The sequence below is a fragment of the Trichoplusia ni genome, chromosome 14, assembly GCF_003590095.1.
Source record: "Trichoplusia ni isolate ovarian cell line Hi5 chromosome 14, tn1, whole genome shotgun sequence".
Lineage (NCBI taxonomy): Eukaryota > Metazoa > Arthropoda > Insecta > Lepidoptera > Noctuidae > Trichoplusia > Trichoplusia ni.
Genome location: NC_039491.1, coordinates 2414321 through 2436124, shown reverse-complemented (window position 1 = coordinate 2436124; position 21804 = coordinate 2414321). Strand labels below are relative to the sequence as shown.

Sequence of the window (21804 nt, the reverse complement as noted above, 5' to 3'; positions counted from 1 at the left end):
TTATCTTTTTTGTCGATCACGATCGCGACAATAACGAACACCGAAAGTGCTGCTTGTCTACGCATTTGTATGGAACAAACGCGATGACAATTCGTTTCGTTATCATTTCGTTATGGATTATTACATTGTCTACCAACTTGCGATAACGATGACGATTGACCACGTGATTTAACGCGGCTTATGTCAATCCCATACATTGAGTCTTGTCGAACTTCGTTATCGTTTTTAAATTGTTACTTTGTCTAAGCCCCCAGGTCAGTCAATAACCCAGATCAAAATGTCTTCTCCGACTAGGTATCTCTGATCTGTTTTGAGGATCACTTTTATGTATCATGATTCTATCTATTCTCTTTTTGTTTAAGTTTTTATAAAGGTGAACAACCTTGGTGTGTCATTTTGTCTAGTTTAAGAATTAAAAGCGACTAAAACAAATACAAAGCAGCAATAAAGATAACTAAATCAAATATACCACTGATATAAATCAGTCGTTTATTTAGTTAATATTTGTTTCTATGAAAAGAACAAAAAATATCTATCGTTTACCTTTTTAAGGTAATGAGAGAAATATAATGATAACTAGTTTAAGGGAAACATTCAGAATTTGTAATTTGAACAACTCCTTAATAACAAATAATCGAAGCCTTATAAAGTATGATTATCTAATGTTTTTATCATTTCATTTATTTTCATTTACCATTGTTTGGACCTTATTAGCTTTGTTGCATAATAATCTGCGTAAATTTCTACCCGCACAGTAACACTTTTCTAATCGCAATTTAAATAAAAAGTAATCTAATCATAATTTATTTGAAGATTTAGATAATTATCTAAATTTTATAATGCGATAATGCGTAACGGCAGTATAATTGCCTGTTTTTCGCACGTTAAACCGATTAGGTATCTAATCGATGAAGTATAGTTAGTCTAAACGTTGGATAGGTTTTTGCAGTAATCTATACAGTGTAATTACCGTCATTATAGTATTTTTCCAACTATGTTGTCGTCGGCTCCCAGTCTACCCGGTGCACCTAAGTACCAGTGTCTTACAAGGACCGGCTTCCTATCTGACCTCCTCAACTCAGCTGCCTGGCCAACACGATAGCTCTTATTAAGACGTATCAGACTTTTTAGGTTCTAACTACCCGTAACGACAGTCAAGAATGTATAGAAAAAAAGCTGGGATACAAAACTTACCGTGTCTTTCGAAAAGCGGAGGAACTCGTTATTAAATCGAGGGTCATTCATCTACGGACCAACCGTATCAAGCAGTTGTAGTTTAGCCTACAAGTATGCATTGTATATGCATATAGTTCTATTAAAGTATTTCTATTTTACTCAAGCTTCTCAATTAGAAGAGCTAATGATCACATTATCCACAAGAAGCAGAAATATAATTTATGCCTGGTACCAGTATTTGGTATCCAGTTTTTCTCACAATTACTCAAATTAGGCTAGTTACTAATACTAAGGAGCATTTTCTAATTGTCTACCAAATTTCTAACGAAAGCAAACAGCAAACTAAGCAATCAAGTTCGGCATTCTGTCATGGCGACTGTTTTAGAAACCGCGGCAAAATTCATCAGAAGTTAATAGCAGCCAGGAGGAATAGAAGGTTTACCTGCACCGAAGGGTAAGTTCTTGTCACTGGCCACATCCAGCACTCCATTCTTAATGTACCTCTCTGGACGGAAGTTCTCCGGGTCACCCCAAATTTCCTTGTCCATACTCAACATCGTTAAGTTAACGCTTATCATGGTACCCTGGGGAAAAAACAAATCAATGTTTACTACAGTCAATTGATTTTGCCTGTAAAATATAAAGTGACGTTGCTATTAACAGCTTTCATTTGTATTTCACTGTCGCATAAATATATGCTTCCAAGAACATTAGCTGTCAAATTTGGACACACACACACCGCATTGCACCCAAAAAATATGTTGTACTATCTGAACATTTAGTTTAAGAAGTATAAGCTTTGAAACTGTTTTTTTTTTTCGAACTAAAATCAGCCTTAATTTGTTCGAGCAACAGATTAATCAAAGTCGCGTGACACATCGGAGAGGATTGTCATTCCTATTTGACCAATTATATCAGGTAACACTTGAAAAAATTAACTTGTGTTCTGGTCTTTGATTGTTTAACCTTACTACCTTTAAACCTGAGATTGAAGAACCTCGATTTTAATTTGCTAGTAAAACTTTTGATTACCTCTGGCACATCATAGCTCCCTATTTTAGTATCAGTCATGGCTCGGTGCGGTACGCCCAAGGGCACCACGGTGTCGACTCGCATCTGCTCGCGGATGCAAGCTTCCAAGTATGGCATACTGTTGATATAGAACATTGATTATTATTAGGGATAGACAATTAACAAAAAGTCTCTTTCCACAGCAGTAATAATATAGCTTTGAGAGGGGTTTGGTGGCTGGCTCAGTTCCCCGTCAGTTTTTCCGGGGTGAATCGCTAATGACTTCGCCCCACATACCCCCACGCCCATGCCCCCGGCTGGGATTATAAAGGGCGATCGCCGATTAAAACATCCCGGGAACCTCCAACTGCCTGAGCCAGAGCAGACTAATTGAACCGAAATGGCGTATCCTTGCTTTGGAGCATTTTCTATTGACGCTATTAATTGTAGAAGTGGCACTTGCGAAGGTTTGGTGACTTGAAACCAGTCCATCTCTGCTAATTTTGGTTAGGTCCTGATACTGATGAACCCGTATAGAAAATGGTTAATTTTCTTGATTAAACATGATAAGAACATGATTGATATCTGTTTAAACATGTCGCTTACAATCTTTATTAATATGTAAGATAACTTGCGACAACAACCGTAATTAGTGGAGACAATGCAGAGCATTGTTTAGCCTTAAGAAAATCGACCAAATAGGTTTTAATAACCCTGTTAGCACGGAAGGTTATATTAATATATTCATGTTCCGGCTTTGTAATCGTAAATGCTGTTAATTAAATATATTAAGTAGTAGTAAACAATGCACTTAGATGGTTTACATTGCGCTCTTGAACTAAGTATGTGTGTAAATGTTTGTATGACTTCACTAGGAAGTAGTCGACTATTTATTTTCTAAATTCCTGTATCAAAAGCATCTTTTGTATAGCATCAGATAAGAAATATATTTTATTGATAAAGTTCTTAGCTTATCTACTCAAAGTTGACTCCTTCCTATCTCAAGTCAGTGTCCTGGGCCCAATCCCGGTATTTAAAATGGCCGATGAGTTAATGGAAATTGGATAACCAGTTGGAAATCCAGTTCAGGGCGGAAAACTTACTGTCAATTCAATGAATTTCATAGTGAAAGAATACGAATAGTGTTATTTTAATCTAATTTCCACTCATTCATCGGAAATTGTTATTAGCGAAATTTTGCGGAGTCGAATCGGCATTGCGTGGCAATACTGTTTGAATTACTTTAGAATATTACGCAATGGTCGCACACAATAACAATACCAAAATGTTCCAAGTTAAGAAATCCTCTTAAGATTATCACAATCTATGCTGATAGATGGACGGTGAAACGGCAAATACTGATTCTCTAACCTAGCACAATGTAATCCGAATTGTAACTTAAGATATAGGGCTTTATCAGCTAGAAAATATTATGTAGTAGGTGGATATAGGATTAGATAATACCTTTATTCTAATACCCTAAAAAACTGGGGCTTACGATAAAGTCATTAGAATTATATTATGATAACAAATGATTGTGACAATCCAGCTATCATATCTTGTTTCTAATGATATGGATTATTCATACGACGACCTCCGTGGTCGAGTGGCGTACGCACCGGTTTCAAGGTGTCGCTAGCTCTGAGGTCCCGGGTTCGATCCCCGGTCGGGTCAATGTGAAAATTCACATTTGTACATTGTCTCGGGTCTGGGTGTTTGTGGTACCTTCGTTGTATCTGAATTCCATAACACAAGTGCTTTAGCAACTTACTTTGGGTTCAGAACAATGTATGTGATGTTGTCCGCATTTATGTATCATTTATTTATTTATTCTTGTGCTCAAAAAGTTACAATAGTCTACAGAAATTGCTAACTAGGTAATTTGACTTAGGCTCAACAGAGAATAGCATATTTTAGACTGTATAAATACACACTAACCACTAAACACTACTTTTAAGGCAAGGCAAGACAAGACCGTTTCGTATAGGGAAATAAGAATACCCTCAGCGAACCTCGCTTCCAAGCATTTTAGGTAGTGGTTATACTGAAAATCCCCTATTTTGTTAAGCCTGGTGAAATGCTAATTATTTCAACCTAAACTAAGGGCACAGCTTGGGAATATGTCGAACTCACATCGACTACCTAAGTCAGAGTTAAGGGATCGCCCACGAATGCTCCGCGTGACTCTGGCAAGCCTTTTGGACCTCTTCTCGAGGGATGTAAGGAGACCACCCCTCAATCCTTCTAAGAACTGACTAATTCTTGTCCTCGCTCACGTCGGATTCGACGTAGGCACTTGTCGAAACATATCCATACTTTATACTTCTGTCACAAACGTCATCATGAAAGTATTCCTAGCATACGCTCTTACGGAGCCGAAATTATGCCTCATTAATCTTAAATTTCAGAATTTATTTTTAAAGATTATCGGCATCTTATAAGTGCCTTATTTGATTTTTATAAGCCTAATTACGATAAGAGGCAGGAAAAGTTATTAAAACCTTGATAGAGTTATTAATCGTGGCTGGATTAACGAAAATATCCAAACGATAGTAGGCATTGTTGCCAAGTGCAATATGAATGGACTGCACTTGCCAACAACTGTTTAATGGGAACTACGATCGATTGCACAACTCATGAAATATCGGATTATTTTGTTCGTTATTATGCTAAGATTTATCTCCACATGAAAGAGTTGATATAGTACTTACGTGTTTATTTTTAAATTTCAATTCATTTTCTTTTATTCAAATTACAGGCGCTAAGCTATTGTTATTTACGCAGTTAATTACAGCTATGCTTTGTTTCTTTTTCTTTCTTTTTCAATCTGCTGCTAGTTTCAACAATTTTTGCCAGTGTCGTGTTTTGACCACGCATGGGCACAATTGATACTAATTAGCATTTTTCGCACGTCAAAGTCGACATCTGATAGCACCCTGATTTACGGTGTATTTAAATTTAGAGAAAATATTTTCGGAACGTTCCAACTAAATAAGTACTTGATGTTATAATATAACGTTTCTCTTTATTTAATACACAATATATATATTATTTCTAACAACTCATGTTCGTGTTGTGGTCATCGTTCTATTTATCTTACCAGATTGGGTATACCAGAATTTGACATAAACCTATATTTGAGATCGCATACGATGATGACACGAGCGCAGGCGAAGGCTTTGAGCCCTAAACCAAACCTCTATTTCAAGCCTTTAGAAGTAATTTTGAAGGGAAAACATTCTTTAATTTTTATTCCTTGATGAGAATTTTGTTTTTCTTCTTAATAACGACTCCCGCACTAAGGAATTTAATCCTTGTGTCGCGGGGATTTCACAAACATACAATTCACATGCACAAAGACACCCAGACTCAGAACAAGCATTTTGTGGGGTCATACAAATACTTTTCGAACCCGCGACACGTCGCGCACAATGGGGTTGCCGTGATGACCTCAACCGCTCGGCTATCCGTGCAGACTATACTATACCTACTAATTAGTAGTCCGAAAAATATTGAGATAATAATCATTCAATACAAAGTTATAATGACCAAAAGCTTCCGAAAATATAATATACTCATTAAGGATGTCCTGGAACAGTTGACTAAGATTTGTCAGGAATGTCACTGTTCAAGTCGACGACCCAGTTCTCGAAAATAGTCATATCTAATTTTGGGATCGAGCTATCAGCATGACAGGTCTATTATTAACAACAAGCCTGATATAGTGATGACATCGTGAAAGAGGAAATAATAATAAATTAAGTATTTGGATTTAGCTCACGAGGTTATCAACATGCGAAAGGTGGACTTGGCAATCATTGTTTGTCCCTATATTCGTGCGTGTCAATAGATTAATAGCAATTAACATTTTCATAGGTTTTAAGTGTCTGAGTATGATTTAGGAATCTATACTTCTTGACACGTTGACGAATCCTGCGGAGGTTCTTCTCTCTGCTGGCCTAAACCCAGGCAGGCTTGGAGCATGGTTCCGTTGCTTAAATTGATTATTTTTTAGGATTATACTGTTGTTAAAATGTAATTTGTTTTTTGTTGTGCATTCAAATGAAGAATAATATGTACTTACTAAATACATAGCTACCTAAGTACCTATGTAGCAAGATACATGCGTAATAATAACAAATGACATTTATCGGGAATGAATTCCATATTCGTATTGAGGTTGCTTCGGCCCTCGACACAGGAAGCAAAAGGCATGGAACGCTTATCACCTTCGATAATTACCCACAGAATAATATGGAGGTAAGTACCTCCGAAGTCCCGAGTTTATACTCTAGACTTCCATTTTTAATATTTATAAAATTTTGTTCGCTTGACATTCGACAATGGATCAAAGGCCAGCAAATAATAAGGATGTATTTAATTCGTCATCTAAAATTAGTAGTATCTAGGAACTAAACTAAACTAATATTTACATTTTGAAAGCTATATAATATAAAAAGAAAAATATGCATTATTTATAAGGATGTTGACTACATTTTTATAACTATCCCTTCTTGTAAACTAAAATATAATACAACTATAAGTTGTGTTTTTTGACTAACAAAATGGACTGTATGTTGTCTGAAAGTAAAGTTTTATTATTTATTATTAACACCTGTTTGTTGCCTAATCGAAGTAGCATAAAGCTGTATAGGAAAAACGAATTTTAACAACTTCCAAGAAGATACAAAACAAAAATCACTGATGTCATTTTATGGTGTACAATAAAAAATATATTCTAATATCAACTCTCTCATTCACTCGACATCTCTAACCGAAAGTTAGGATTCGCTAACTACACACGTCATTTTATTCTATTTACCCAAAATGAAAACAAAAATGAAAGTGGTTTTATGTTCAGATAGGTTAAAAAGCGCTTTAGAATCGAACAGGTCTAGTGATTCTAGTAGCGCGGGTCCAATATATTCCCAATGAAACCGAAAACAACCGGCAAGGAATTCCATAGTAATATGCCATAATACTCATAATATCAATATCTTCATAAAAAGTTCATTAAAAGTTGTGACTTGTTACTTCACTCTATCATCCAAGGTCGGGAGCCGGTCTCTGCCGACAACTCTGTCTATTTCCTCATGGATTTTATCCTGGATCTCTGGTTGCAGCAGGAGTCGCTCCACCAACATCGCCAGCACGAACTCGACAGCCGACGCCGCGGGGAAAGTGTAGTCGGTGCATGTCAGAACCAGCTGATCCACTGAAATAATAGACAGAATTGTAGCATTCATTGAATATATAAAATCAAAATCGACTTATCAAGATACACTACAATGTAACACTTTTTGAACGTTAAGTAGTGATTTACATGTTACATGGACAGAACCCCGTAACGCCCACCCTTCACCGCTTACTAAGGCTGTGAAGAAGAAACAGTGCAACAAACTCCACAGCATAGCACACTGACACTTTTTACAATAGCACGTTCATTGATTAATAAAGAAACACTGCAAAAACTGTTTACAGAGGGTGGGGTACTCTTTATGAACTGTAGACCAAGTCAGCAGTACGACGAGTTACAACAAGCAGCATCCGTTCACGAGCAGGACGCAACGGCTAGTCATCACCTCCCTCGCCATATTAGAGGGAAGGAGTAGACCCGACCCAAGACGCCATCGGCTCTTTGATGCGTTTCATCACCGTATTTTTGGCTAATTTAATAAATTAAAAAACAGTTATAAAATATTTTTTTTAAATCTACCTAATGGACTATTTTGTCTTTTTTCGTCTTAACCACATTATTTAAATTTATAATATTTTATCTTATCTAACCATCCTGTAATTTTATAACCTATTAAATTTCATTCAGTGGCTTTGTCTTCGGCTCATACTATCTACCATATAAATTACATGGTTAACTTAAAAATAGTTCTGAATTTTAATGATGATGCTTTACGTCAATGGTAACATTTAATTTCTTGCATTTAAGATGTCAATGTTAACAGCTGATCTTTATCGTGCTAACCGCAAAGTATTTATTAACCTGAATAATTAATATTGTAATAATTAGACCATTATGTTCTTATCAGCTGTCGTAGGTACTTATCTGGCACACTCCGGTATTGGGGGCATTGGCCTCAACACGAGTTAATGTTTGAGAATAAGTATGATGAGATACTATCTATTTTTGTTACATCCTCCCTATGTGGAGTGCTATAAAGAATATACTATGGTGACATTTTGTGACCCTATTAGGCATCAGACGATAAAAAATTTCACAGGAGGTATTTTTGTTGCCACTATCTATAAAAAAAACGAAGAAAAGAAGAAAAAAAAACAACATCGAGGAAGCAGTGATATAGTCATAAATTTGATGGAAATTAATTTATAACAGATAGTCTACTAAGTACCATTTTTTGAACAGCATAATCACTTTCATCGCTTCCTAAGCTGTGAAGAAGAAACGGCGCAACGAACTCCATGCTACCAATCTTTTTACAAAACAAATAAATCCAAATTCATACATTCACAAAAATCCTTATTGAAACAAGACAGACATATGTGAGCATGCATACAAGAAATAAACCTCGCGTGGATACAAAACAATATGACTTCATTTTATCAAGTTATCGGTCTCCGAAGTTCATTGAAAGTTTATTGTTTCTACATGTGTTAATTAGTAATAATTGCATGTTTATGCGTCTATGCTTTTCTTGTCCATAACATCTGTGCTTACTATAAAACTCTACTCTCGTGTAAGCGAGACACTGCTACGCGCAAAGTATTGCATCTCGCTCTTACAATTGAAACGATTTATTTTTAAGATGTCGTAATACAGGCACTGGCCTCATTGCGTGAAGTGTTTATATTAATTATGTTGTTAGATCATAATACGTGATAATTAGTCTTGTAGTTTATTTATTGTATGTTTTAATTATACAAAAAGCAGAAGTCATAGGCCGATATGAATACAATGTGTCGAAGTAACTGGAGTCTTTAAGGAAAATTTTAGGTATGAATAAGATATTAATTTTCCTATTCCCACCCACCACAAACTTTGGATTCGTTTCTACTGAAGCGGCGATATGTGAATAGGACTATGAATGAGCAAATGTACCTATTGGTATAATAGATTTGTCTTTTCATCAGTATGTGGAGTGGAGATTGTGAGGCCTATTCTCGGCCTTGCCGGCTTCACATTATTCCACAACCCCCATTTCCACATCTGTGGCAAGTAGGTACGTTCCCAGAGGCGTAAAAATAGGCGTCTTAGTCCCTTGGCCTCCTTAGACTTGTCGGGATAGGATTTTTTGCAAAGGTATCCCTTTAGAAACATATTTTATTGGTGTACTCAAAAGTGTTCACGTGACATCTAATGAGATTTGATTGCACAGCATTGAAGACGCGCCATGTGTTCAAGTGGCGCGCGGCGGTATGCCGTGGAATTCTGCAGTAAGTGACGAATATTAAGGATACCCGCAATGGTATAGACATGTAATATGAACTTTGACTCTAATTTGTTCCCTAGCTTTCCAGCCCAATATCTCCTGTCACTATTATTAGCCTATGCATCTTCTTCGTTTTTAATCATTGATTTTAATAAACGATCACGCGCTCAACGCCTTGTCGGGGCGAGGCGCGACGCAAGCAAAGTCCTGTACAATCACGCCCGATCTACGTTGGCCTTTAAACTATCAATGAGGTGTCAGCGATGATAAAGTATCACGGTATATATTCCCACCAAAAATATCATGCAAAGATATACGAATTATGTTTTTAATAATAACTGCACCTGTTCCTTATCAACTTAAGGAATGCCACGTCAAATTCTTCTTCCGTCAGCTGGCTAATTATAAAGATTATTTATCAATTCAGCCTATTGAGGTCCACTGCTAGACATTATGTACATATTCTGTATAAATTGATGCATAGATTTTTAGATAAATTGAAAATGTGGCTTAAACGCGTATACGTCGCTTATCGTGACACAAACTATCCAATATCCTGTCTTGGAGCACAAGCTTAATTAAATCACACCTTACAAATTCTGAAAAAATCGGCTGAGATAATAATATACGTCTAAACCAGCAATTTTTGCAGTCACTAATGATGTCACGCAAAGATTTATTATATGCATTGTTTACTTTTCTTTCTAAACCTAACACTACTGTTGATAAAGGTTTACCCAGATCCATTCTCCAGGACTATGAATATAGACTCAATGAGACCATATTTTCCTACATTCCTTTTTTCAAACGTGACACTCGGCTCATTATTCCTCTGAATTCCAACGTCTAAGTCAACAAGTTTTTGTGTATTGCCAATATATGTCCTCATCACTCCACTTGCTCCAAATTATAAAATCTAGTTGGACGTATTGCAATAAGGGTATTTACCTGAATAAGTGGTGCGGTCTGCTTCTTTCATTTCTTGCTTCATCTTAGTAAAGTACATGTCTAGGAAATGGCGGTCGTAGGTCTCATCGTGAGTCTTCAGTGTATCCTCCACAAGCGTCTGAAATGTATGTTAGAAATAATGCAATTTATAATTTTAATATTAATCTATGTTATCACATAAAAGCTATTTCAATTCGAAAAGGTGAGGTATTTGAATTTTTAGACCCTAAAATAAAATGTAGTTTCTGGAAAACTTTGTTGGAACGTCCAATTAAGCTTTGCGATGGCCATATCGGAATTGAAATATCAGCAATAATAGACAAAGTTCGTAAATAAAACTAGTTTAAAACTATCACCATCACCATATGACTATTATTGAGCATAGGATGCGATGGCAAGTTATGGAAATAAGAGTTATAATCACACTTGTTAACTAAATCTTGTCCTTGTCTGTGTCAACTATTTTGAGATAAACAATCGTTCCATTAATAGCATTATTCATCTAAACCCGGAAAGGCTGTGAGGCAAAATAGATATAGTTAGGAAGAACTAGACCATTGTAACTGTCGGATGGAGAGAAAAAGTGCCTTATAAAATAATAACCAAGTAGCGAGTGCTGCAGAATCATATGACGTCGGAAGACTAAGAACATGCTTTGCGAAGCTAAGTACCAAACAAATCATTAGCCAGTCAACATAAAGAATGTTAACATACCCTATAGAAATCCAACAAGTACTGGTTTCCTTTCACCAAGGGTTTGTAACCACTGTAATTCGGCAGAACATCCTTCAGCCAGGGTGTCAGTGAGAGGGCTCCTCCCATGTCAGTGGAACTCCTTTGGAAGAGGACTGTCCCTCGGGAGAGGGCCCAAAGGGCATGGTACTCTGACCTTGGGAGAGTGCTCCTGGATAGGACCTGCACCATGCCGTTGATGAAGGGGACGGAGAAGAAGTAGGGCATGTATACCAGGTCGCCTTTGACGATTTCCTGAAAAGAAGGTTTTATCAATTTGGTATTATGTAAATATGTTACTGTAACAGCAGATTTTCCAGTAAATGCTAATATTTAGCAACACTTAATAGTAATAAATAAATAAATGCGGACAACATCACATACATTGTTCTAAACCCAACGTTAGTTGCTAAAGCACTTGTGTTATGAAATTCGGATACAACGAAACGAAGGTACCACAAACACCAGACCCGGGAAAATTGAGAAATGTGAATTTTTACATTGACCCGACCGGGGATCGAACCCGGGACCTCAGAGCTAGCGACACCTTGAAACCGGTGCTTACGCTACTCGACCACGGAGGTCGTCAAAAAGTAAGTAAGAGTCCGAACCGTTTTATAATCACCGTTTATTCTTTATCACTCTTGATATTTAACTAAATTGAAATGGAAACGAGCCCGATGTAATCGTTTCAACGTTTCTTACCTTTATCGACTCAGATCACAAGTTTTAGTTTTTTACTGGTAAAACCTAAGATTTTCCTATATTCAGAGTTTTACCGTAACATATGCAGGAAAAGTCCGAATATAGATTTTTTACATTTTGTTACGAATTGGCGCATTTACGTTTGTCATAACAAAACATTAAATATCTCAATGAAAATATTTATGTGAAATTTAATCAATGTACAACGCAGAAGAAACTCGTTTGGAAAAAACAATTTGCGTCTCATGTTTTTAAATAAATAGCCAACTCATGTTTCGAAGAGTGGGCGCCTAAAATACACGAATTTGCTGTCCATAATAACATGATATCAAAACTCTTAAACTACTGAAATACTGAACTATGGAGTTTCCTTTCATGTACCGCATACCAATATGCCCTAGTCCAAAGTACACAAAGCCACTTAGAATTAATGAGGAAACGGCTAATTGGCAATGAGGGCAACAAGGAGATATTCAATTATTTACAGGTAATAGGCAATCATGAGAGAAGGTAGGTCATAGTAAGCCACCCAACTCGCTAAAGCTCGCTAGAGTTCAGAGAGAGAAAGATGAGGATATATGCATCAGTAACTCTAGCGCAGTTCAATAAAATGATTCAGGGAAATCACGTCATTGTGAAGATTCAGGAGACATTTCATTAGAGATTTTCGTTATTATTAATCTGACATTCATTAGTATTCAGATACAACGCGCAATTAAATGTTATTGAATCAGAGTGGTCATTTATCAAAATTCGATGAGTTATTTGCACAATTCTGATTGTGTGTGATTGGCAACGGGTTCAATCTCAATTTTTGGTACTCTACATGTTCCACTAAGGATTATTACCTTTTCCGCCGGGTACTTAGGTCCGCCCGTTCTAAGGTCCAGCATCTCCTTGATTTCTCCTTCCATGACCGACTCCAGAGTATGGTCTCGTCTGCCGAACCCGTAGTCTCTGAGATAACGCAGGGAGAATCTTCTTTGTACGTGCCAGAAGTAGCCATCAGTGAAGAAGATACCTGAAAATAATATAGGTTTATAAGTACTTAGTGTATTACTACATCATATTAGGCATAAGTCCAGGTTTCCCGCTGCTGGACGAAAGATTTCGTCCGTTCTTTCCTTTTTGTCTGTTGAAGGACCAGAATATAAAAAAGTTCATATTCATCCATTATTAAGCTATAACCGCAGAAGTGAAACGATCACAGGTTAAGCTATGCTTGACGCGGTTAGTCCGTAGACGGGTGACCATCTTTGTCATAAGGAGTTCCTCCGTGTTTCGGAAGGCACGTTAAATTGTGGGTCCCGGCTGTTATTCTTACATCTTTGACAGTCGTTACAGGTAGTCAGAAGCTTGAAATGTCTGACAACCAGTCTAACCAAGGGGTATCGTGTCGCCCAGGTAACTGGGTTGAGGAGGTCAGGTAGGCAGTCGCTCCTTGTAAAACACTGGTACTTAGCTGAAACCGGTTAAACTGGTAGCCGACCCCAATATAGTTGGAAAAAGGCTAGGCCAATGATGACCTGTATAGTATATATTTACCCATATTATTGTGTTAGTAGTAATTCATGAATGAATATATAAACCGACACATTTAACTTAGTTTTCTTAGTCACCAATATACGATATCTTTATGATCTGTGGACCAACTGCAAAATAATAATAATATGCAACTTATGCATCGTAATGAACGCAAGAAATGTGAACAGGTAGTAAATAATGAATATTATTTGTAATTGGTGCAACTTTAAAGCTGAGGGTTTTTTTGAAAGGTGATGCAGTAATGTAAACAGATGTTAATTTCCAGAGTTTTATTTTTATCTTTATGGTCCGTGTTGACAGGTTTAATTTATTAGATAAGGAAGGTACATTGATTACACATGCAAATTAAGTTTTAATGACTATTTAATATACTTTTTGGCGCTGCAATAAAAACCGGTGAAGTGCGAGTCGACTCGCGTCACTGAGAGTTTAGTGCAAAAAGAAATTGCTAAATAAATAAATTAGACGGTGCGTATCCTTGGGTGGGTTAAAATCTGACACAGATTATAAAACTAGCTTGCTGAGTGATCTAAAGACGATATCGAAGCCAAAAATTATGGCAGTCTGTTTAGGTATCTGTCGTTGCTTTTGTGCACTTTTATCTAATTCAAAGATTAGCCTAGTGCTGGCTAATCCAAATAATTACCTCCAAAATATACTTTCTTAAGCGTAAGCAAACATAAGCGAATTCAACCTAAGAACATTACCATACGAACAGCTCAAATTAGTTGAGCGGTTTAAAGGTGGGAAAATACTAACCAGCTCTAAGAAATCTAGATAAATATATAGGTAGTAACAATAAAATTTTGAATTACTTTTTGAATGATTCTAAAACAAAAAAATATCATTACCTAACGAACTGAATATATATTATAAAAATACCAAAATAAAATAAACAATCTCAACAGTAGTCAACAGCCAAGTTAGGTTTTTAATTTACATACTTTTAACGTCAAATTGGTTACAAGACGAATGCCTCAGCGTAATAGAAGTACTTTAACTTTTAGCTATGGTAGTTAGCTCAAATAAGGTCACAAGTGAACGGTAAAGTAAAAACTAAACTAACGGTTTAAGAGATTTGTATTTGAGAACACATGCATACACAGTTCAATTAAATAAAAAAACTTTTCGATTTGGGTATGTAGTTGCTTCAAATGAAGTGTTAATTGGTATAAGCTGTACCTACAATCCGTCGCAATAGAAGACGGACAAAAATACAGAGATGAAAGAAACACGGGATACAAAGATGAGCTGGATTCTTCTTAAATTTATATACTCAAATGTGAGTTTGTTTCGCGTTCATGCTAAACCACTTTACCGAAACTGACTAAATTCGGTATGGAGATAGCTAGATCTACAAGAGATATGAGGAAATTTTGCCTCCTAATCCTTCAACAGTTTTAAAGACTTAGTCCAAGGACAACCCCCATCGCGTCGCATTTGACAACGAATAGTGAAAAACGCTCTAAAGTATAAGAATGAAAGATTTCAAAAACAAATATCATTCCAATACGCGCGTTTCAATAGGTTTAAATAATAAATTCCAAAAAATATGTTATTGGTATTACATACTACCTTTGGAAAATCTCTACCTATTCTAGTATTAAATTTAGGAGCGCCTTCAAGCAAATGTAGCTCAAATCAGAAGGCTCCTTCTAAAAAAATCATAGCAAAGTAAGTTTTGCCAAACATTTATCGCATCTGCGTAAACTTGTTTGCTGAGTGTGTCCTTGCTATTAACTAATAAATATTTTACGATATGGCATATCTTTACTCTATCATAACTTGTTATGATTACTTAGGCGCTAACCGGGAAGCCATAGGGCCAGAGCTTTTTAAATCCTCATTGGAATAACTCGAAGGGTCCATATACCATAAAGTGAAATTATCATTAAAATTTTACTTTCCATTTTAATTAAATTTATATTTGAAAAAAGAGAAATAAAATATTAATATGGACTGTAAACGAAAAGTCGAGTTGAACTTGGCGAAGATGAAGTAATGGTTCTGTGAGATACAAAGTAAGACATTGAGGGTGGTCCGAAGCCTGATCGGAGGAAGTATGGAAACTCTTTGGAGAAGATGAAGGATATCTTTGGATATCTGAAGAGAGCTTCATGACAGATTTAGAGGTCTTACGAAAGCGGCCCATGGACAAGGTATTCTGGGAGTAGGTATGATACTTGAGCAACGCATAAAATAAAATAAAAATCCTCATTATAATAGCTGAAAACAGTTTTTTTAAAGACTCCTGCACTAAGAAATTTTATTCTATTACCGCGTGTCTTTCACAGACATTCAAGTTACATGCACTAAGACACCCAGACTCAGCACACATAACAAACATTCATGGATCACACAAACGCTTGTCATACGCGGGTATCGAACCCGCGACACGTGGACCACAGGTTTGGTTTGTGATGGTGACCTCAATTAGAAAGAAAGAAGAAAGAAAGAAGAAATTACAATTGACAATGGATTAGGAGTTCGATCCCTGAGTAGGACAAGTTTGTGTGACCCTCCAATGTGCTTAGACTAGGGTATCTAGGTGTGTGGTATAAATAAAAAATGCAAGAGTGACAGTTAAAAATAAACATAATAAATCACAAACTAATTGAGAAATGACCTCTGACATTAAGAAAAACTATACGTAGTATCTGTAATCAGAACATTGCCACTAAGTTATCTAAATAAGTGCTTAAACCTAACATATCAGTATAATTAAGTAGCTTTAATGTTCAAATACATTACACCGCAAGAAATTGCTACCAATGAGTTGCGAAAAGCAACTTTATCATGTTGCGATAAGGACGCTCTTAATATTAAAATGTTGCGTGTCATCTCTGGTCGACTATACACTGGTACTTGGGAACTTATCTCAAAAGCCCCAGATTCGTAATAATAACGCATTTGTTTTATCATTTTTCATGTTATAATATAATGTATAAATAAATGTAAAAACAAGAAGGTAAAGTGTCTGTACTTTGTTCAGTAGAGTTCGCAACGAAAGTGTAAATAAAGCATACATTGTATTATATATCTTAGTAATGAATTATATTATATTCATCAGCATTATTTTAAACGACGATAAATGACAGCTGTTGCTCATTAAAATGAATCTTTGTTATTATGCATTCTCATGTTGTTATTACGCATGTTTTTGAAAACCCTAATTTTAACGCGACCGTTTTTTTGGATTCAAAAGCTAATAACTTCATCAAACCGCGCCGAAAGTTGATATGTCGGACTCTCGCCCAGTAAAATCACTTCAGGCGCCTACAATTGCACAAGCCAGAGCCACGGGCTCGCGCTGCCTCGCATGCTCTGCGACTCTGGTCTTAATCCTTTTGGACTTCTTCTCAAGGAGTAGTTGTCAAGAACCGACCCGACCTATTACTCCTCTCAAGAACGGACTCGAAGGACAACGCGTCTTTTTCCTTCTTGGCTTGTTACCTGATCGGATGGCGATATCTTAGCATGGCGCTAATCGGCACGATACAATTCGAGATGCCTATTGCCATTTTTTATAAAGACTGTTGCAATTGTTAAACAGAGACACCGCGCTGTGCCTTGGTTTGCAGTCTCGCTTTTACAAGTTGTGTTATAAAACCTTAAAAAGCATTTACAATAAATTGTTCTTACCAAGTTTCTTCCAATACGACCTCAGCCTGAACAGAATGATGTCCATGCGTCCATCGAGCTCTTCCCGGTTAAGAACCTCCTTGATCAGCTTAGAGTCATTCACGACGACTGTTGGTACTGGGCCCATGAACAGACCGATGATGTTGGTGTTATACTTCTCTCCAAGCTTGCGGAATGCCGAAGCTAGGTCATTGAATCCATGGGCCAGGACTATCCAGAAAGCACCGTACACTGGTAGGCTTGGAGGCCCTGTTGACAAAAAAATATCGAAATAACGACGGAAAACGTTTTAAAAATTTGTTAAAATTGGTCCAGCCGTTTTATAGCTGTAAATTTCATTGTCATGGGGTTTGTAACTACCCTTAAAATATCAGCCTTCTAGCTTATCGGGAAGTACCTCAAAATTGTAAAAGTCCCACCGCAACGACAAGCAAACATACATACAAACAAAGAAAATGTGAGTAAATATAAAAACAGATAGATTTAAAAAATCTAAATAGTTACTACTGTTTTCATGAGCATGTAAGTGTTCTCGGGGGTCTCTACAATAGCCTGTTTTAATTGTACCGTACCGAAAATTGTACTGCTACTGACAAGTTTAGGTAAAATTAAATTATAAAAAATGAGATTTTCTTTAAATAAAACAACAATTTACTGATAAGATACGCTGCTACATATTTGTCGTACACGTGAGTAGATTGATAGCTTAGCGATAAAAATATGAAATTCAATAAGATTGTTCCAGCCAATTAAACGATCAATCATAAACATTTTAAATATAATAATGCAACAATCTTTGGAGGCGGGGTGTCATAAGCTTCACGTGTTTGTGTATCTGTGTGTCCGCTCCATCGACGCATGGCTCTCGAAAGGATGAACCGACTTTGATTTAGTTTTTTATTGTTTGAAAGCTATATTAGACGGGAGTCTTCGTAATTATGTTCGATGCAAATCGATCCAAGATGGCAACCGCCAGGAAATAGATGATGATGTGAGAACTAAGTTTTAAGAAGAAAAGATAACAAAAAGAAGGAATGGCAATAATGAGAAGAAATAAATATGAGGATTGACAATTGGACTTAACACCCACTTAGATCTAATTTCTTTCATCGTTGCAGTCTACAACGAAGGCCAAATTATAATTTAATATTGAACTTGGCTCTTATTTCACATTTATGTATGTACCTAAGTCTACAACCAAAGCATAATTATAACATTGAGTTTGGCTCTTATTACACATTTATGTCTTTGAGTGGATATGGGAATGCAGTATTCCCTATAACAACATTAAAATGCAAGTGCGTCGGGATTTTATTATTTAATTCAATAATTAATTGATCTACAATTAGGTACCTAAGCCCAGTATTCATAAAACTCACTTTCAACTGTTGATCTTTGACTCCGTCGAGATAACTTGATAAGTATAATTCTTAAAAAGTGGGGTCAAAGTAATTAGTATCACTTATGTTTGCGCAGATCTTTTTTACCCGACAGCGCCAGAAAAATTTCGTCATTATGATATTCGACAAATTTATGCTGGCGTACACATTCATATAATCAAAATAAAAAGAAAAGACGTTTTTGTGTCTAAGTTTTTTCTTTACAAAGCGATATGTGTACTACAAGAAAGGTAGTTAAATTTTGTAATAGAAAACCTTGTTTCGAATTCTTGTTAAACCATGTTTTTTTTGGTTCGACAATTTACTTTTTGGTACTGTAATAGGTAGATTTTAAAATTATTTTAATTAAATATAGATCAAGTCTACTCTATATAACCCATAACAAGATCTAAAACCTAGACTGTAACTAAAAATACTTTGAATTTGACTGATTTAGGTACAAGTCGCCTGTCCATATCACATAATTGTAATAAATTATCTTAGCAATCGTAATTTCTATTGATAATTCTTATTAAAAAACAACTACAACGTTCTAATCATCATGATAGCGAAGACTAATCACCAATGAATTAGATAACTTTCATATTGTCAACAACAAAGACTTTATTTGTTTGAGTGGACGTGATTTAAGGGACACTGATTGAATTTCGTTTAGGTTTATGATTTCCTACAAGTATTTTTGTGATCTACCAATGCTTGTTCTGAGTCTGCTAAAATACTCTTAAATGCTTGTGAAAACCTCCCGCGATACAAGGGAGATTGTGGGAGCACTAAGGAATTGAATGCATGTACCCAGACTCAGGACAAGCATTCGTGGATCGCGTAAAACGTTCTATTTGGGCCCTTCTTAAAAAACATTAAAAATAAAAACAAACAAAAATCCTGCTTCTGGCAGCCTGAACAATTTGCTTTTAAAAACCAAATCCATTAACCAACCGAAAACCCATCCAACCCACACAAAATTGGATGCCTTGAGCAAAGACTTTTATGTTTATGAAACTCCCCGCGACAAAAGGAGTAAATTCCTTAAAGTGGATTTTTTTTTATATTACCACCTAATTAATGTTTTTCAGCTCATTATTGGTTCCTTGATGAAACTTGGTTATTTCCAAACACTGAAATTGTATTTATAATAATATGTTTATCGTCTGCTCGAGGTCTGCTCTTATTATTAGTAAATATGAAGAATAAATTCCGCGTAAATAATATGTTATCTACGTAAATTGTGTGTCTGCGACAATTATTACGCTTAATTAACACAATTTATTTACAATTTAATGTTTTTATAGCTTCCATAAGATAGCTAAGTCTCTCTCATCTCAGACTTTCCATGTACCAAGGTTTTTGAATAAATATCTGAATGACTTGAACTACCCAAGTATAATAGTTTTAAATAACAAAAGAACGCCTAAGCCTTTTTTCCCAACTACCTATGTATGGCTAAAAAAATAAATACCCGTGAATTATAATATAACGAGCTTCGTTAAGTCCGAATGTCTCACAAGTTGGCCCTTGATAAATATGACTCTTACCGAGAGAAGGAAAAACTTATAATATGTTTAATAGTTTTAAATGTTTCACAAAGGCTTTCTTTTGTTATGTATCAATCAGAATTCACAGATTTTAAAGACAAAAATAATATGCAGCCTTAGTTCAAAGGAAGAAAGAAATGTTTAGCACCAAATGAACATACTATTTGTAATGTATGAAATAAAAAAGGAGAGTCAAAGTTAATATATACAGTTAACGCGACATAATACATATATATATCATATAATTTATCATAAATTTTTCACATTGTAAGATCTCACATTGTTTTTAAAACATAATGCTGATATTTTTTCAGACTAAATTAACCAAAAAGATCGTAACCATTTTAGAATGAGATGTTATGAAACACTGCTCTGACTTAACTATTTTTTCAATAATAAATGAACATAATTATTATTGACCGTCAAATTTATTTGCTCACGGTCTCAATATAACAAAACTACAAATAAAATCGATTTAAATATACAGATTTACAGGTAAAAAAAATCCTTACCTGGTGGAAAATTCGGCGGTCTACTATACGCATTTTTATAGCAATACGCTATTAATAAAGGTATCAAAACCGCAAATACTATTGCCGCGATCATGTCTGAGACACAAGCGCCTGCCTACAGCAATAAATATCTATTTAATTACAAAAACACTTAGAAACGACCGCAGCCAGAATAAACACGAACTGCACTAAAACATCAGGACAAATCGAGACCTGTGATAAATTAATGAAGTACGAGTATGTGTTGTATAACACAATATCGGCAGATGATAAATTTTTGCATCACGTTTTTCTGTCACTTGTCCTTTTCCAGTGGCTCTGTCTGTTTCGGTTTTAATTAAAAAATGTTTCGGAATACAAACCTTAACAAAATATGATGATAATAACAATACCTTATCTCATCTTCTTTAGAGATTATCCTAAATTTCTCCGTTATTACGAGTAAAAAAATCTTTAAGAAATTAAATAAAATGGCTGATTTTCCTTATCTATACTTCTACACTAATATATAAAGCTGAAGAGTTTGTTTGTTTGAACGCGCTAATCTCAGGAACTACTGGACCAAATTGAATAATTCTTTTTGTGTTGAATAGACCATTCATCAAGGAAGGTTTTAGGCTATAAACCATCTCGCTGCGACTAATAGGAGCGAAGATACAATGGAAAATGTGAAAAAAAACTGGGCGGGTATAAATCATAACTTATATTTTCTACCCACGGGGACGAAGTCGCGGGCAACAGCTAGTAGAGAATAAAGCTCGGTCTTATCCGTCTATAGATTAGAGACGGGGTCACCTTTGGCTAAAAAAAGGACGAAGTTCACACGACATGCTTTAAGGTATTTTTTATCAATATGTTTATCAGAAATCATATTTGAAACATTATGTACGACTTAACATTTATTGACATGGTATCTTCATAGCGACAATTGGATAGTATCAACTTATCAGTGATTGCCCTTCTGTTGTTCTTAAAGATTAATAAAAATGCAGTATGCTTGGCAGATTAACGGTTTTTCCTGAAAAACCTGCTGTTTTTCCTGTCGCTTGCATATAAATCTTATATATAAAATTTTCGTGTCAGAGTGTACAAAATTTAACTCTTCTGAAACGGCTCTAGCGATTCTTATGAAATTTTGTGTGCGTTTTGGATAGGTCTGATAATCGGACAACATCAATTTTTCATACCCCCATTTTTT

The 21804-nt window shown here is 35.7% G+C and overlaps 1 protein-coding gene across 2 annotated transcripts; it reads right to left on the bottom strand.

The window, feature by feature from the left end:
- Positions 1-20812, bottom strand: LOC113500876 (probable cytochrome P450 304a1). 2 transcript variants are annotated; one of them, XM_026881790.1, is made up of 8 exons: positions 20607-20812; positions 17163-17411; positions 12824-12996; positions 11253-11525; positions 10539-10656; positions 7222-7402; positions 2209-2326; positions 1-1760 (listed from the first exon to the last, which is right to left on the bottom strand). In XM_026881790.1, the coding sequence occupies exons 1-8, from the start codon at positions 20698-20700 to the stop codon at positions 1587-1589; spliced, it is 1380 nt and encodes a 459-aa protein (XP_026737591.1). In that variant the 5' UTR covers positions 20701-20812; the 3' UTR covers positions 1-1586. The 2 variants fall into 2 exon arrangements, with proteins under 2 accessions (XP_026737591.1, XP_026737592.1); XM_026881791.1 differs by lacking the exon at positions 1-1760 and adding an exon at positions 2076-2123 and having other exon boundaries at positions 2170-2326.
- Between the last annotated feature and the right edge of the window lie 992 nt (positions 20813-21804).

Excerpts from the sequence above, each read along its gene's own strand:
- LOC113500876 (XM_026881790.1), bottom strand. The coding sequence starts at position 20,700 with ATGATCGCGGCAATAGTATTTGCGGTTTTGATACCTTTATTAATAGCG. Across the intron at positions 10,657-11,252 it reads ACTTGTTGGATTTCTATAGG|ACGCTTGTGGAGGATACACT; the intron begins GTATGTTAACAT and ends CATACATTTCAG. Across the intron at positions 1,761-2,208 it reads GGAGCTATGATGTGCCAGAG|GGTACCATGATAAGCGTTAA; the intron begins GTAATCAAAAGT and ends TTTTTTCCCCAG.